At 45.6% G+C, this 15,441-nt stretch overlaps 1 protein-coding gene across 1 annotated transcript in view; it reads left to right on the top strand.

The window, feature by feature from the left end:
• CHRM4 (cholinergic receptor muscarinic 4) overlaps positions 1 to 15,206 on the top strand; it is a 102,495-nt gene extending 87,289 nt beyond the window's left edge. Inside the window, exon 2 of the mRNA XM_040328188.1 lies at positions 12,467 to 15,206. Coding sequence (XP_040184122.1) covers positions 12,467 to 13,968 — 1,502 coding nt within the window. The 3' untranslated portion in view covers positions 13,969 to 15,206. The remainder of the gene's footprint in view (positions 1 to 12,466) is intronic.
• The last annotated feature ends 235 nt before the right edge of the window (positions 15,207 to 15,441 follow it).

The raw sequence follows: 15,441 nt of genomic DNA, 5'->3' as shown, positions 1-15,441 counted from the left end.
GCAACATGCGCAGTTGGCGATACGTATCTGTCTGGCGCTCGGCCCATCATTTGCATGGGGTCACGCCTCATTAGCATGGCTCACGCCCACTTCCACTTACGCCGACTTACGCCTTGGAAACCCAGTGCATATTTGGAAGCACTGGCTTTGTGAATTCAGTGCTTGCCTCTCTGCGCTGCGTCGGCGTAGCGTAAAGGAGATACGCTACGGCGGCATAAATATGCGCCAGTGTCTGTGAATCCAGGCCATTGGTGGTAAGTGGTAAAAATGCTTCTTACACTGGTGGTCAGTGGCAATAATGCCCCACTTACAGTGCTGGTCACACCAGAACCTTTCCCAGCTACCAAGATCTTGCGAAGAGCCTGTGGGACGTAGTAGAACTGCCAGGACTACATACTTATGATGAGCATGACTCCCACTTATATCTTGTAAGTGTTTCTAATCTTGTGCAATAAATGTTACTGTTTTAATACTACACTTAGAGAGGCGCCTCCCCCCCTTGTTTATTTTACAGTGGTGGTCAGAATGCCACCTTTACAAACAGCTAAAAGATAATTGGTGTCATGCAGCTGGTTCTACCAAGTGGTGTTGGCTCTAGAACTATACAGACACTGTCAAATGGGTGGTCAATCAGTCACATTTCAAGGAACCCCCTAACCACCTCTGAAGGAACCCCAGCAGGGCCGATCCGCCCTATAGGCTCACTATGCAAGCCGCTTAGGGCCCCGCAAAGCTGCGGAGGGCCCCCCAAATTACTAGAGGCCCCCGCCTGGTGAGAAGTAATTTTCGGCCCCTCACCCCGCTTCTCAACTTGCTGGCTGCATGGGAGAAGAGGTAAGAAGTCAGCACCCCCCAGCTTCTCACTTTAATGTAAGATGGCATCTCTGACAACAGAACCCCCACTTCTCAACTTAAATATTTAATGTGACATGTCACTGTCGGCAGCGCCCACCCCCTTCTCAACTTTAATGTGACATGTCCTTTTGCTTAGGGCCCCAGGGAGGTCAGGATCGGCACTGAACCTCAGGGTTCCAGTGGGGACCCTATTTGAGAATTGCTGGTCTGAAATGCATATTGTTCTTTTTTTTTCTTTCAAAAAGAAAGCTGTTTTTAAGTATATTTCTCTTTTTTTTTTTAATACATGATAGTGAGCAGATAAATGTAAAAAAAAAAAATTGTGTAAAAAAAAAAAAAATTGTGAAAAAAAAAAAAAACCTCCACTGTCACATGACAATAAAGTATTGGTATTCGGTATCGGCGAGTACTTGAAAAAAAGTATCGGTACTTGTACTCTGTTTAAAAAAAGTGGTATCTAAACCATTCCATTTTAGCTCTGGCTGTATGTTTAGGGTCGTTGTCCTGCTGGAAGGTGAACCTCCTTTCCTATGGATAAAAAACCGATAGAAAAATCTGATCATCTGTATGGAACTCCATCGGTCAAAAATCCATGCATGCTCAGAATCAAGTCGACGCATGCTTGGAAGCATTGAACTTCATTTTTTCATCTTCATCTCCACAGCATAATGCTGCCACCGCCATGTTTCACGGTGGGGATGGTGTGTTCAGGGTGATGTGCAGTGTTAGTTTTCTACCACACATTGGACACACATGGTCTCACCTGGCCAGAGCACCTTCTACCACATGTTTGCTGTGTCCTCCACATGGCTTCTCACAAACTGCAAATGGGACTTCTTATGGCTTTCTTCAACAATGACTTTCTTCTTGCCACTCTTCCATAAAGGGCAGATTTGTGGAGAGCACGACTAATAGTTGTCCTGTGGACAGATTCTCCCACCTGAGCTGTGGATCTCTGCAGCTCCTCCAGAGTTGTCATGGGCCTCTTGGCTGCTTCTCAGATTAATGCTCTACTTGCCCGGCCTGTACGTTTAGGTGGACGGACATGTCTTGGTAGGTTTGTAGTTGTGTCATACTCTTTCTATTTTCGGATGATGGATTGAACAGAGCTCCGTGAGATGTTCAAACCTTGGGATATTTTTTTATTACCCAACCCTGCTTTAAACTTCCCCATAACTTTATCCCTGACCCGTCTGGTGTGTTCCTTGGCCTTTACGATGCTGTTTGTTCACTGAGGTTCTCTAACAAACCTCTGAGGGCTTCACAGAAAAGCTGTATTTATACTGAGATGAAATTACACACAGGTGGACTCTATTTACTAATTAGGTGACTTCTGAAGGCAATTGGTTCCACTAGATTTTTGTTAGGGGTATCAGAGTAAATACAAATGCATGCCACATTTTTCAGATATTTATTTGTTAAAAAAAACAATTTAAAATCATTTATCATTTTCCGTCCACAATTATGTGCCACTTTGTGTTGGTCTATCGTATTAAATCCCAATAAAATATATTTACGTAATATGACGTATTGTGTAAAATTTCAAGGGGTATGAATACTTTTCCAAGGCACTATACTTGTCTCAATTAAGAGCACTAATGCCGTGTACACACGATCGGACATCAAAACCGTGAATTTTGTTCTGACGGAATGTTGGCTCAAACTTGTCTTGCATACACACGGTCACACAAATGTTGTTGGAAATTCCAAACGTCAAGAACGCGGTCACATACAACACTACTACGAGCCGGGAAAAATGAAGATCAATGATTCCGAGCATGCGTCAAATTGATTCCGAGCATGCATTGGATTTTTGGCTACAGACGATCGGAATTTCCAACAAGAACTTTTGTTGTCGGAAAAATTGTGAACCAGCTCTCAAACATTTGTTGTCGGAAATTCCGACAGCAATGTCTGATAGAGCATACACACGGTCGGATTTTTCGACAAGCTCACATCGAACATTTGTTGTCGGAAATTCTGACCGTGTGTAAGCAGCATAAGGCCCCGTACACACGACAGAGTTTCTCGGCAGAATTCAGCCAGAAACTCGATCGGAGCTGAATTCTGCCGAGAAACCCGGCCGTGTGTACACATTTTCGACCGAGGAAGCCGATGAGTTCCTCGTCGAGCCAAATAGAGAACATGTTCTCTATTTCCTAGTTGTTCAATGAGGAAAGTTGGCTCGCCGAGATCCTCGGCGGCTTCACACAGAACTCGACGAGCAAAACAATGAGTTTTACCCGTCGAGTTCCTCGGACGTGTGTACGGGGCCTAAGTGTAATTTCTGTTTGCTGTTTTGTTCCTCTGCTATCAGCATCAATCACTTTGGAAAAAATTTCCTGACGCAGATTGACAGCCTCAGCTCTGTTCCTGTGTGCTGTGTCAAAGGGGGTGTGTCCCTTCCCTCCAATCAGCTCTCAGAGCTCTCCTCGCTGAGCTCTGCAGCGTGTAACTTCATCTCTCCTTCCCCTTTCTATCTGACAACTCAGACAAGCTTTATAAATTCTGGACTTTGAATGGCTGTAGAGAAGACTGCAAATAAACTGATACGACTTATGAAGTAGGATTTGATTCAACTCTGTGTATTACCTGGGGCTCGTCACTTCTCCGGTTATATGTAAAGGTTTACAACCGCTTTAATGTTGAGCTGCCACACAAATTGATATATGGAGAGTGTTGTTTTGTGCTGAGATTGGCATCACTGCACGCTCCCAGCACAATGGCTAAGCTGTCACAGACAGCTCCCGATCATTGATTACGATCATAGGCTTTTGATCATGTGTGATTGTGGTTGTGATTGATAACAGTCCATTGATACTTACTGAGTTTCGGCTTCTGAACCAGCAACGTGGGACTATAGGAATAGCTGACTGAGCCAGCAGTATGGGACGAGTGGAGGGACTCACCTCTAATGCCGCGTACACACGGTCGGAATTTCCGATGGAATTAGAAAGAGAACATATTTTCGTTCGTCTGTATGGAATTCCGACGGAGAAAAAAACATGCATGCTTGGAAAAAAAATTGACGCATGCTCGGAAGCATTGAACTTCATTTTTCTCGTCGTAGTGTTGTACGTTTTTGACGGTCGGAATTTGGTGTGTCCGTGTGTATGCAAGACAACTTGAGTATAATTCTGCCTGAAAAACTCGTCAGAGTTTAATCCGACGGAAAAAGCGATCGTGTTTATGCGGCATAAGGTGAGTAATGCCGCGTACACACGATCGGTCAAACCGATGAGAACGGTCTGTTGGACCGTTTTCATCGGACCAAACCGATCGTTTTTGGGCCCCATCGGTTATTTATCCATAGGTTAAAAAAAAGCAATCTTGTTTTTAATTTAACCGATGGATACCTAACCGATAGAAAAAAAATGATCGTTAGTAGGCACAACCATCGGTTAACCGCTTCCCGACCGCCGCATGTAGATATTGGTCGGCAGAATGGCACGTACAGGCACATTGGCGTACCTGTACGTCCCCGCCAACCCCCCCCCCCCCCCCCCGCTACATGCGGCAGTCGAATTCCCTCGGGGAGCGATCGCTCCCCGGAGCTGAAGAACAGGGAGAGCCGTGTGTAAACACGGCTTCCCCGTGCTTCACTGTGGCGCTGCATCGATCGAGTGATCCCTTTTACAGGGAGACACGATCGATGACGTCAGTCCTACAGCCACACCCCCCTACAGTTGTAAACACACACTAGGTGAACCCTAACTCTTACAGCGCCCCCTGTGTTTAACTCCCAAACTGCAACTGTCATTTTCACAATAAACAATGCAATTTAAATGCATTTTTTGCTGTGAAAATGACAATGGTCCCAAAAATGTGTCAAAATTGTCCGAAGTGTCCGCCATAATGCCGCAGTCACGAAAAAAATCGCTGATCGCCGCCATTAGTAGTAAAAAAAAAAATATATAATAAAAATGCAATAAAACTATCCCCTATTTTGTAAACGCTATAAATTTTGCGCAAACCAATCGATAAACGCTTATTGCGATTTTTTTTACCAAAAATAGGTAGAAGAATACGTATCGGCCTAAACTGAGGACATTTTTTTTTTAATATATATGTTTTTGGGGGATATTTATTATAGCAAAAAGTAAAAAATATTGCATTTTTTTCAAAATTGTTGCTCTATTTTTGTTTATAGCGTAAAAACCGCAGAGGTGATCAGATACCACCAAAAGAAAGCTCTATTTGTGGGGAAAAAAGGACGCCAATTTTGTTTGGGAGCCACGTCACACGACCGCGCAATTGTCTGTTAAAGCGACGCAGTGCCGAATTGTAAAAACCCCTTGGGTCATGTAGCAGCATATTGGACCGGTCCTTAAGTGGTTAAAAATCCACGCATGCTCAGAATCAAGTTGACGCATGCTTGGAAGCATTGAACTTCGTTTTTTTCAGCACGTCATTGTGTTTTACATCACCGCGTTCTGACACGATCGTTTTTTTAACCAATGGTGTGTAGGCACGACGGACCATCAGTCAGCTTCATCGGTTAACCGATGAAAACGGTCCATCAGACTGTTCTCATCGGATGGACCGATCGTGTGTACGCGGCATCACAGTTTTCTCTCCATACTCAGTGCACCACTTGCTCTTTAACACCACAGGCTAATCGTATTAGATATTATTTGACAGAAATCATACTCTACCTCCTTTTTTTATCCACGTGTCTGAAACAATCTGCCGAAATCTTATCTCTCTCTTCAGCATTTGCCCTTTGATACCGCCGTCTAACTCACCCAGTCCAAAAGGATGTGTGTCTTAACACTGCCGTGACCTGAGAGGTCGGGCTTCTTACAGAAGCATATCTGCAAAACTGAGATGTCAGAAAAACATATTTCCTAATGTGCTAGGCATGTAAGTTTCTTTGATTAAAAACTGGAGAAAGTGAACTTGGGAAATTCTCAACTGCAACCAATTAAATTTTTGTTGGGTAGGTTGGATGTGAAAGCCAGTTCTCAATTCGTTAATTGGGCTTTGCACCGAACCCTATGCTAGAAAAATGTTGTTTAAAAACTTTCGTTAGTTTGATTTTCTCATCGTTAGTGCGGTCAAATGGTTGTTCGTTTTTGACCGCAGTGATGAAAAAATTCAAAAGAGCAGGATAGAATTTTTTTCTCAAATTAACAAACTTCCAAGAGCCAATGTGGTTCCCCGAAGCTCCATTCCTTCCAAAACTGAATGTTAACAGCAAATGTCTTCTGAAATATTTTCGAAGGATATTCATTGTGTCGACGAATGTACTAATGAGAATTTTCCTTTGAATGTTCGCATCAATGTTCGTTCAAAAATCCACTGGGGTATGACCAGTTTTAGCTATTTGATTATCTGTAATTATATCTATAACAAAATTGGAGCAGACAGATACTTTGCATCCCTAGGTAAGCAGTGACGGCTGGTGCTCAAAATTTTTGGGGGGGCGCAAACGGAAAAAAAAAATTGCAGCCTCACTGTGCCCATCAAATGCAGCCACTGTGCCATCAATTGTCACCACTGTTCCATGCCATCAAATGCAGCCACTGTGCCATCAATTCGCACCACTATGCCATGCCATTAAACGCAGCCACTGTGCCATCAATTGTCACCACTGTGCCATGCCATCAAACGCAGCCACTGTGCCATGCCATCAAACACAGCCACTGTGCCATCAATTGTCGCCACTGTGCCAATTGTCACCACTGTGCCCTTTAATTGTCGCCACTGTGCCCATTGATGTCAATGTGCCCTTTAATTGTCGCCACTGTGCCCATTCATGCCGCTGTGCCAATTGTCCCCACTGTGCCCATTGTCCCCATACTGCCTATTGTCGCCACTGTGCATATTAATGTCACTGTGCCCTTTAATTTTCGCCACTGTGCCCATTCATGCCGCTGTGCCAATTGTCCCCATTGTCCCCACTGTGCCTATTGTCGCCACTGTGCCCAAATTTAAGCCAGTGGTGTGTGAAAAACACCAACAAACTCCATCCGGTGCTAAAAAAAGTGCACACACATAAAGCATAAAGAGTGACACAAAACGTGAAAAGGGTGTTACACGATCCTCCACTAGGAAGGACCTTACCTTGATCCCCCGGGGCGTTAGGCTCCTGACGGGGACTGAGGTACTCACTAGATCCATCTGGCCGAGACCAGACGGACCCCTTTCTCTGGAGGGTCTGCCGAAACAGACCCACCCAAGTACTCGGTGGGGCTCCCTCGAAGGGAGACCCCATGAGAGAGGGCGAACTAAGCCAGAAGGCCATGTCCACCCCTTCCCAAGATGTTCAGGGTAGGCCCGAGGACCCACAACCTACTGATCACACTGTGACAAGCATGTAACAACCAACAAAAAAATACAAAAAAGTGACAACACAGGGGGTAAATAACTAGAAAGTGGGGAGAAGTGAAATATGGCCATTGTGCAGCCCTCTGGCCATGAATCAAACATTCCTCTGGTCCTAACCAAAATGTGTAGTGAGGTGACCAACGTGCCAAATCTTGAAGTGCCCCTCAACACTTGTGCGAGTTATGGCACCCCTGGACTCAGGGATGGACTGGCCATTGGGACTACAGGGAGTTTCCCGGTGGGCCGATGGCTCAGTGGGCCGGCTTCAGTGACAGCAGACTGCCGCCCCCCTCCGCTCCTCTGTCTCTCTCTCCCCGCAGCGCTCACCTGGGGGGAACAAAGAAGCAGGGGGAGGACCAGAGGAGCATGGGGGGAGGGGACAGACAGCTGACTCAACAGCTATGGCCTGAGAGTTTCTCACTTCTGCCTAATCTTGTCCCATAAAGGGGGCACCGAACTGATTCTTTGCCATGGGTGAAATAATGTCTAGCTTCCCCACTGGTACTGCCTATAAGAGTACCAGTCGTTCTACTCTAATAAAGTAGAACGGCTAGTGGCTAGTGAAGGGGGAGAGGGAGCTTGGGTTGCCAGGGGGGGTGCGGGAGTTGTCCGGCCGCCATGGGAAAGACCTGTCAAAGTGGGCCAGTCTAGATGAAGTCCAGGGCCAAATTTCTGTCCCAGTCCAGCCCTGCCTAGACTGCCACTCAAGGGGCACATTCACCACTGGCTTTTCTCTCAACCCTGACCAACAGCCCAGCCAGTGCAGCCTCCACCCCAACCAGGAAGGCCTGGAGTTCTGAGAGCTTAGTGAGAGCCCCGGAGATAGGCTCCACCATCACTCCTACCAAATTACATTTAGGTAATACTTGCCGCCCCCCCCCCCCCCCGGTTGGAAAGGGGGGCCAGTGTTTTCTCCCGGCCAGGGACCCGACCCTTTGGCTAGACCGAGTGGTTCTCCATCCTCACCAGGAGGCTTCCCTTTTGGCTTTCTCTAAAAGCAGCCTAATAACGTCCCTTAGTTACTGTAACAGAACCCCAAATGGGACAGGGGTTAAATCCGTTCACGATATTCCATTCCACCCAAGACAGCTTATCGACACTCCACAATCAGGCAAACGAACACGACCGATAAGAATTCCCCCCAGAAACGAGACACACAGCTCTGGTTGAGGTTCAAAACAGGGAATGAATCTTAATTATCTGCACATGGTAACACATTTCTCTTCAAAATACATCCCTCCCACCCTTGGGAAACAGGGTGGGTTAAATTGTCCAATGACAATGGTGATACAGGTCAGGTGTGTTCAAACTTCTACTTCAGTAAACAGTCTTAGCAGGGGAGGGGGGTTTGCTGGAGTGATTCCCCCCCCCCCTTTCCTCACAGCAAGACACTTTAACATCCCATAATAGGTATTCAGACTGTCTACCAAGCTCCAATCCACATAGCAGACTTAATTACCACAATAGACAATGGAATGCAATCACACCCCACCCCTTTCATCACAGCAAGCTTACTAGTATACATCAGCCAACACACAATATATATATATACAATATATACAATATCTGACCGCATTAAATGTGACTAGCACAGACCATAGTGGGGTTCTCATTCACCCTGTGCCCCTAAAGTCACTCCTGTTACATGGCTCCCTCCTTGTGGAACACTCTGGCAGACCCAGCTTGATCCTTTTCGGGTCAACTTGGGGATGTCCGGAACTAGGAGGCCGGGATAACGTCTGTTTGCCGGGATAAACCATCAGCATTGCCATCTGGCTTACCAGGTCGGTAGCTGATGGTGAAGGTGAATAATGGAATTCAGTTCTGGAACAGTCACTTGCTTTGCTCTCTCAATGGCTCCCAAAACCTGTTGCTGATGCTCTTGGGACAGATAAGGCACCACCTGGATGCAAATCCCATTTAATCTTTTGACAATTTCCGCCTGTTTGTGCATTTCAATGTTCAAGCCACGGGACATCTCATAATACATGACATAGTGTCGTTGCATCTCTGATTTCTCGCTGGCCAACTTGTCACATTCCCATTTTAGACTGTGATATTGTGCCGGATCTACAGTACATGTCGGGGAAGGTAGTCTTACCCGGGTCTCAGCAGCAAGCGAGTTGGTTCCAGCAACGCGGGTCTGGGCACAGGTAGTCACTGTGTGGGCTTCAGCGGGGCACATTGGGGCATACGCAGAAATAAGGGGGGCCAAATCATTCCCCAGTAGTACATCTGCTGGCAAATCCTTCATCACCCCCACATTCACATGTCCCGAACCAACCCCCCAATCCAGGTGAACCCGGGCAACGGGTAGCCGGAAGACGGTGCCTCCCGCTACTCTTACGGCTACGGTGTCTCCGGTGTGCTGGCTCTCTGGGATGAGTTTCTTCTGTAGCAGGGTCATCGTGGCCCCAGAATCGCGTAGTCCATTGGCTACCTTTCCATTGACCCAGACAGTCTGCCTGTGTTGCTGTCTGTTGTCCTGGTTAGCTGCTTGTATCGGATCTGCCTCGTGCAGAACGTCCCAATGTTCTTCCTCCTCAACGCAGTGGGCCGCAGGTATGTGTGTGCGGGGGTTCCCCCTTTCTGGCTGTCTCCATGACTGTGACTGCCTGGGTGGATTCAATGGACAGTCTAGCTTTCTGTGTCCTAGCTGTTTACACCCAAAACACCTGATGGACTGTGAGTAGTCCTGGGAGTTGAACCTAGGCTTCTGAGGATAAGTGGCCGCTGGAGGTGGTGTTGTAGGACGGTCCGACTGGGGTTTGTAGGCAATAGGCGGCGGGAGTGCCGCTGATCCATAATCCACCCGAGCTGTGGTCTTGACCACAGAGTTGTCCAGTTTGCGGGCGTCTGTGTATTCGTCCGCCAGGCGAGCTGCTTCAGACAAGGAGAAAGGGTTTCTGTCCCGGACCCATTCTCTAACTTCCCGGGACAGTTTGTCAAAGAAGTGCTCCAGCAGGAACACCTGCAGCACCTCTTCCCCGGATTCTGCTTGGCATCCATCGACCCAGTGGGATGCTGTGCGGTGTAGGCGGCATGCCCACTCGGTATATGAGTCTTCAGTCTGCTTGCTCGTCTCTCGGAACCGCCTCCGGTATGCCTCTGGTGTGACGGCATACCTGGCCAAAAGTGCTTCTTTTACCAGTCCATAGTTCATAATATCCTTGTCTGGAATGGCCCTGAATGCTTCACTGGCCCGGCCGGACAATTTCCCAGACAAAATGGTAACCCATTCCTCTGTGGGCACCCGGTGTAGGGCACATTGCCGTTCAAAATCAGCAAGGTACCCATCAATCTCCCCTTCAGTTTCAATGAAGTTCTTAAAAGCAGCAAAATGTATCTTTCTCCTTTCAGTTGGTGCTGCTGTGACTTCTGCTGCTGCAGAACGTCTTTGCCGTACCCAATTTGCGTCCACAGCAGCTATAACTCGGTCTATGATCTCCGGTGGAGGGTTAGGACCATAGTGTGCCAGTCTTAGCTTAACAGCCCGATCAAAACTTTCTTCCTCCGGGGTCCTGTCTGTTACGCTGGGCCTTTCCGTTATGTTGGGTCTTTCCGCTCCATCCATTTGGACAAGTTCTGTGATCACGTCCATCTTCTTATGGTTTCTGGCTGCTCTGCCCCGGCTCTCCAGTAAGTCCTTGAGGGTAGAGAGCTTCAGCCGTTCCTACTGTGTCTCCATTGTCCTGTGTCCTTGTAGCTGTCCTTTAAGGCTGTGGGATCATCTCACTGCTTGCCACCAATTGTAACGGAACCCCAAATGGGACAGGGGTTAAATCCGTTCACGATATTCCATTCCACCCAAGACAGCTTATCGACACTCCACAATCAGGCAAACGAACACGACCGATAAGAGTTCCCCCCAGAAACGAGACACACAGCTCTGGTTGAGGTTCAAAACAGGGAATGAATCTTAATTATCTGCACATGGTAACACATTTCTCTTCAAAATACATCCCTCCCACCCTTGGGAAACAGGGTGGGTTAAATTGTCCAATGACAATGGTGATACAGGTCAGGTGTGTTCAAACTTCTACTTCAGTAAACAGTCTTAGCAGGGGAGGGGGGTTTGCTGGAGTGATTTCCCCCCCCCTTTCCTCACAGCAAGACACTTTAACATCCCATAATAGGTATTCAGACTGTCTACCAAGCTCCAATCCACATAGCAGACTTAATTACCACAATAGACAATGGAATGCAATCACACCCCACCCCTTTCATCACAGCAAGCTTACTAGTATACATCAGCCAACACACAATATATATATACTGTATACAATATATACAATATCTGACCGCATTAAATGTGACTAGCACAGACCATAGTGGGGTTCTCATTCACCCTGTGCCCCTAAAGTCACTCCTGTTACAGTTACCGTCAAGCAGTACTGTTTCGGTCCACCCTGATACTAACCATCCAGGTTGCCATTACGCCAAGAGGTTTTGCATAACCACCGCTATCCCTAAACCACTGCTGTGGACCAGGGATGGTTAGCACAGCGCCACCTCTTGGGAACTGATAACAGATACTACCCTACCCAAAAGGCCTTCAAAATTGGATTGCCATAGGTACAAGGGGTATAACAGCTACTGCTCTTAGCCTGGAAGGTTCCAAAAAAGCACTCCTTTGGATATAGAAGTGTTTGATTCACTTGCTGAGGGGGACGGGGGTGTTGTCAACTGAACCCTCTGCACAAACAGAGGCAAATAAACTGAAACCCTTGGGGCTCAGGGGGTAGCCATTTCACCCCAGCTGGCTGCCCACAATGTTCTTGGTCACACTTGTTGCCCCTTACTTCCCAGTATACTTGTGTGGTACACATTTTTTTTTCTCTTGTGCAGCTTGGGTATTTTAGCACTCAGAAGTGAACTGGTGCATTGTAATAAAGTTGATTATAATACTAATTACCATATAAAGTAGACAGCAATTTCAGAAACTTTCCCATTTCTAAAATATGCTTCCATGGAAGCTTTGCGAATGCTCCCCGAGCAGCGGCACTCTGTACAGAAATAGAGCAACTTCTGTGAATTGGGACTAGAGGAACTGTCAAGCTCATTAAAATGGCACACTAATTAACTAATAACAATGACCTAAGATGCTAGTCACTGTCATCTTTGAAAGTCATTAGGCAAGAACCAAAAAAAACATGTCTGACCTTCTCAGTAACATTCTAAACGAGTTTGGTGACATTATACTCTGCGTTGATTTATCTAGGTGACAATGTTTGTGACAATTTTTATAACTTTTTCCCTTTCTCTTCTTTTTTCTTTGCAGATATTTTCTACAATCTTTCTGCATCTTATTGGCCAACTACAATGGAAAACACCTCGTGGCTGAATACAACGAGCATTGATACGCAAAGTCCAAATTATACGATGGGGTCTAGAAGCCCGTACCAAACAATGGAGATGATTTTCATTGCCACAGTAACGGGCTCACTTAGCTTAGTCACTGTGGTGGGAAACATTTTGGTTATGCTTTCCATCAAGGTCAATCGACAGTTGCAGACAGTGAACAATTATTTTCTCTTCAGCCTGGCTTGTGCAGACCTTATTATTGGTGTTTTTTCCATGAACCTCTATTCCGTGTACATTATTAAGGGGTACTGGCCTCTTGGTCCTATTGTGTGTGATTTGTGGCTGGCTCTAGACTATGTGGTCAGCAATGCTTCTGTAATGAACCTTCTTATCATCAGCTTTGATCGGTATTTCTGTGTTACCAAACCATTGACTTATCCAGCTCGAAGAACCACCAAGATGGCAGGTCTGATGATTGCAGCTGCATGGCTCCTTTCCTTTGCCCTTTGGGCACCTGCTATTCTATTCTGGCAATTCATTGTGGGTGAGAGGACAGTGAAGAATGATGAATGCTACATCCAGTTTCTTTCTAATCCAGCAGTCACTTTTGGCACAGCCATCGCAGCCTTCTACCTTCCTGTAGTCATCATGACTATACTGTATATTCACATTTCGTTGGCCAGCAGGAGCAGGGTCCGCAGGCATTGTCCAGATGTTCGACAAGAGAAGAAGAAACCCATTAGCTCTATGAAAAGTCCTTTAATAAAACAAACCAAGAGTCCTCCCAAACCTGAGCCTTTGGAAGCAAAACCAGAAGAGGAGAATGGAGTGAGAAATGGGAAAATAGAGAAGTCTTTGACCAACCTCCAGTCCGTGGAAGAGAAAGAGACCTCGAATGAATCAAGCACAGCCAGCATGAATCACAATCCTCCAGATAAGCAGTTGAGTAATACATCGTCTGGTGTTGTCTTGGCCCCTACTCAGAGTATACAGTCTTTGCACCCAAGGGCGAATGCTGCTTCAAAGTGGTCAAAAATCAAGATTGTCACCAAGCAGACAGGCAATGAGTGCATAACAGCCATAGAGATTGTGCCCGAATGCTCAATACCTTTGCACAAAGATTCTTCTGGCTTGCCAAATACTCGTCCAGGCAATGTGGCACGGAAGTTTGCAAGCATTGCCCGCAATCAGGTGAGAAAGAAACGGCAGATGGCAGCTAGAGAGAAGAAAGTTACCAGGACCATTTTTGCCATTCTGCTAGCATTCATCATCACATGGACGCCTTACAATGTCATGGTCCTCATAAACACATTTTGTGAGACTTGCATCCCTGAAACAATGTGGTACATAGGCTATTGGCTCTGCTACGTGAACAGCACAATAAACCCAGCTTGTTACGCTCTGTGCAATGCCACCTTCAAAAAGACCTTTAAACACCTCCTCATGTGCCAGTACAGGAACATTAATATAGCCAGATAGGCATTGTAAGCACTCACTATCATGATGAAAAACAAAACATTCATGGAATTTATAGACTTTCCTGAGCAAAAGTCCAGAGTGGCTCATGGAATGCTGTACAAAGGGACATTTGTTGGTTCAGCAGCAGGATTGTAGGTAGATATTAATCTAACGCAATCGGCATTCTCTTTAAAAGAAAGTCCTGTTTTGGAGGACACAATTTAAAGCAAACCTAAAGGCTAAAAACAGTTTTGACTTGAAGACAGATGTACCATATCTTAAACAAAGAACTATACAAATGATGGTATAGTACTAAGTGGAAGCTTAGCAGGAAAACAGATTCTCGTGAACAGTCACCAGTTGGTTGGCCTTGTTGTAGACCTTCTTTAGACCATCTTGCAAAGCATGTTATATCGATGCTGTTACAGTCTTGCAGATCATTAATCTTTGATGAGTAAACCAATCAGTGCTCTGCTGTATAGACTTTGTTTCTGCACTTAAAACATTTCTGTAGTAACGGTTTAAATAGCCTGTTACACCCCAGCTAAGCATTTTCCATATGCCAATGTTATCTACTGTCCTTACCTATTCTGCAGGCCACCACTAGTCTATTTCTTGGTATGACATCAAAATCTGCATACAGCAATTTCTATCCTTCGCAAACACTCATTTGGATAGACCTTTTGGGATGGTCTAATCTTTTGGTGCAAGCAATTCAGAAAAAAGCTTCTGGTCATTCTACAGTAGCTAAAACTTCCTTTGAGCCCTCCTAGGATGTCAAGTTATGAAGTTGGTTGATTTTTGGACTATATTTTACCAGACTTGTAGATCAGGCTTTTTTTCCATCCAGTTTAGATCATTTCCAAAAATATACAATTTGACAACATAGTCCAGGCAGAGCATTTATGAGAAAATACGTGAAAATCAAACAGCACTTCCTGTTGGCCACGCCATGGATTAACTTCAGGTCACAAGAGTTATAATAATTTAATAATGATATAGTTCAGGTTTAGATTTATTTGCTTGTTACACAAGACAAACATCTCAGCACTCCTTTGTTAGATTTTTTTAATTTGTTGTCTAAAATAATTGCTTAGAAGTAGCTCTGATATCAGGCTTACTGAAAGTATATCTTAACCCCTTAGTTATGTGAGGACCAACATTTCAAAGATCTGTTGAATTTCCATCTTATGCCCCGTACACATGATCGGTTTTCCCGTCGAAAAAAGTGCAATGAGAGCTTTTGGTCGGGAATCACGACCGTGTGTATGCTCCATCTGACTTTCTCCAATGGAAAAACTGCCGGGAAAAGATAGAGAGCAGGTTCTCTATTTTCCCGTCGGGAAAAAATACGATCTGAATTTCCTATCGTGTGTACAAATTTTGACGCATTCTCGGAAACAAATCGAAACATAGAACTTAATTTTCTCGGCTCGTCGTAGTCTTTTACGTCACCGTGTTCTTGGCAGTCAAAAGTTCACAAACTTTTGTGTG

This window comes from Rana temporaria, chromosome 11 (assembly GCF_905171775.1).
Source record: "Rana temporaria chromosome 11, aRanTem1.1, whole genome shotgun sequence".
NCBI classification, from domain to species: Eukaryota; Metazoa; Chordata; class Amphibia; order Anura; family Ranidae; genus Rana; species Rana temporaria.
The sequence above is the reverse complement of the archived record's forward strand: the minus strand, read 5'-3'. Positions and strand labels throughout refer to the sequence as shown.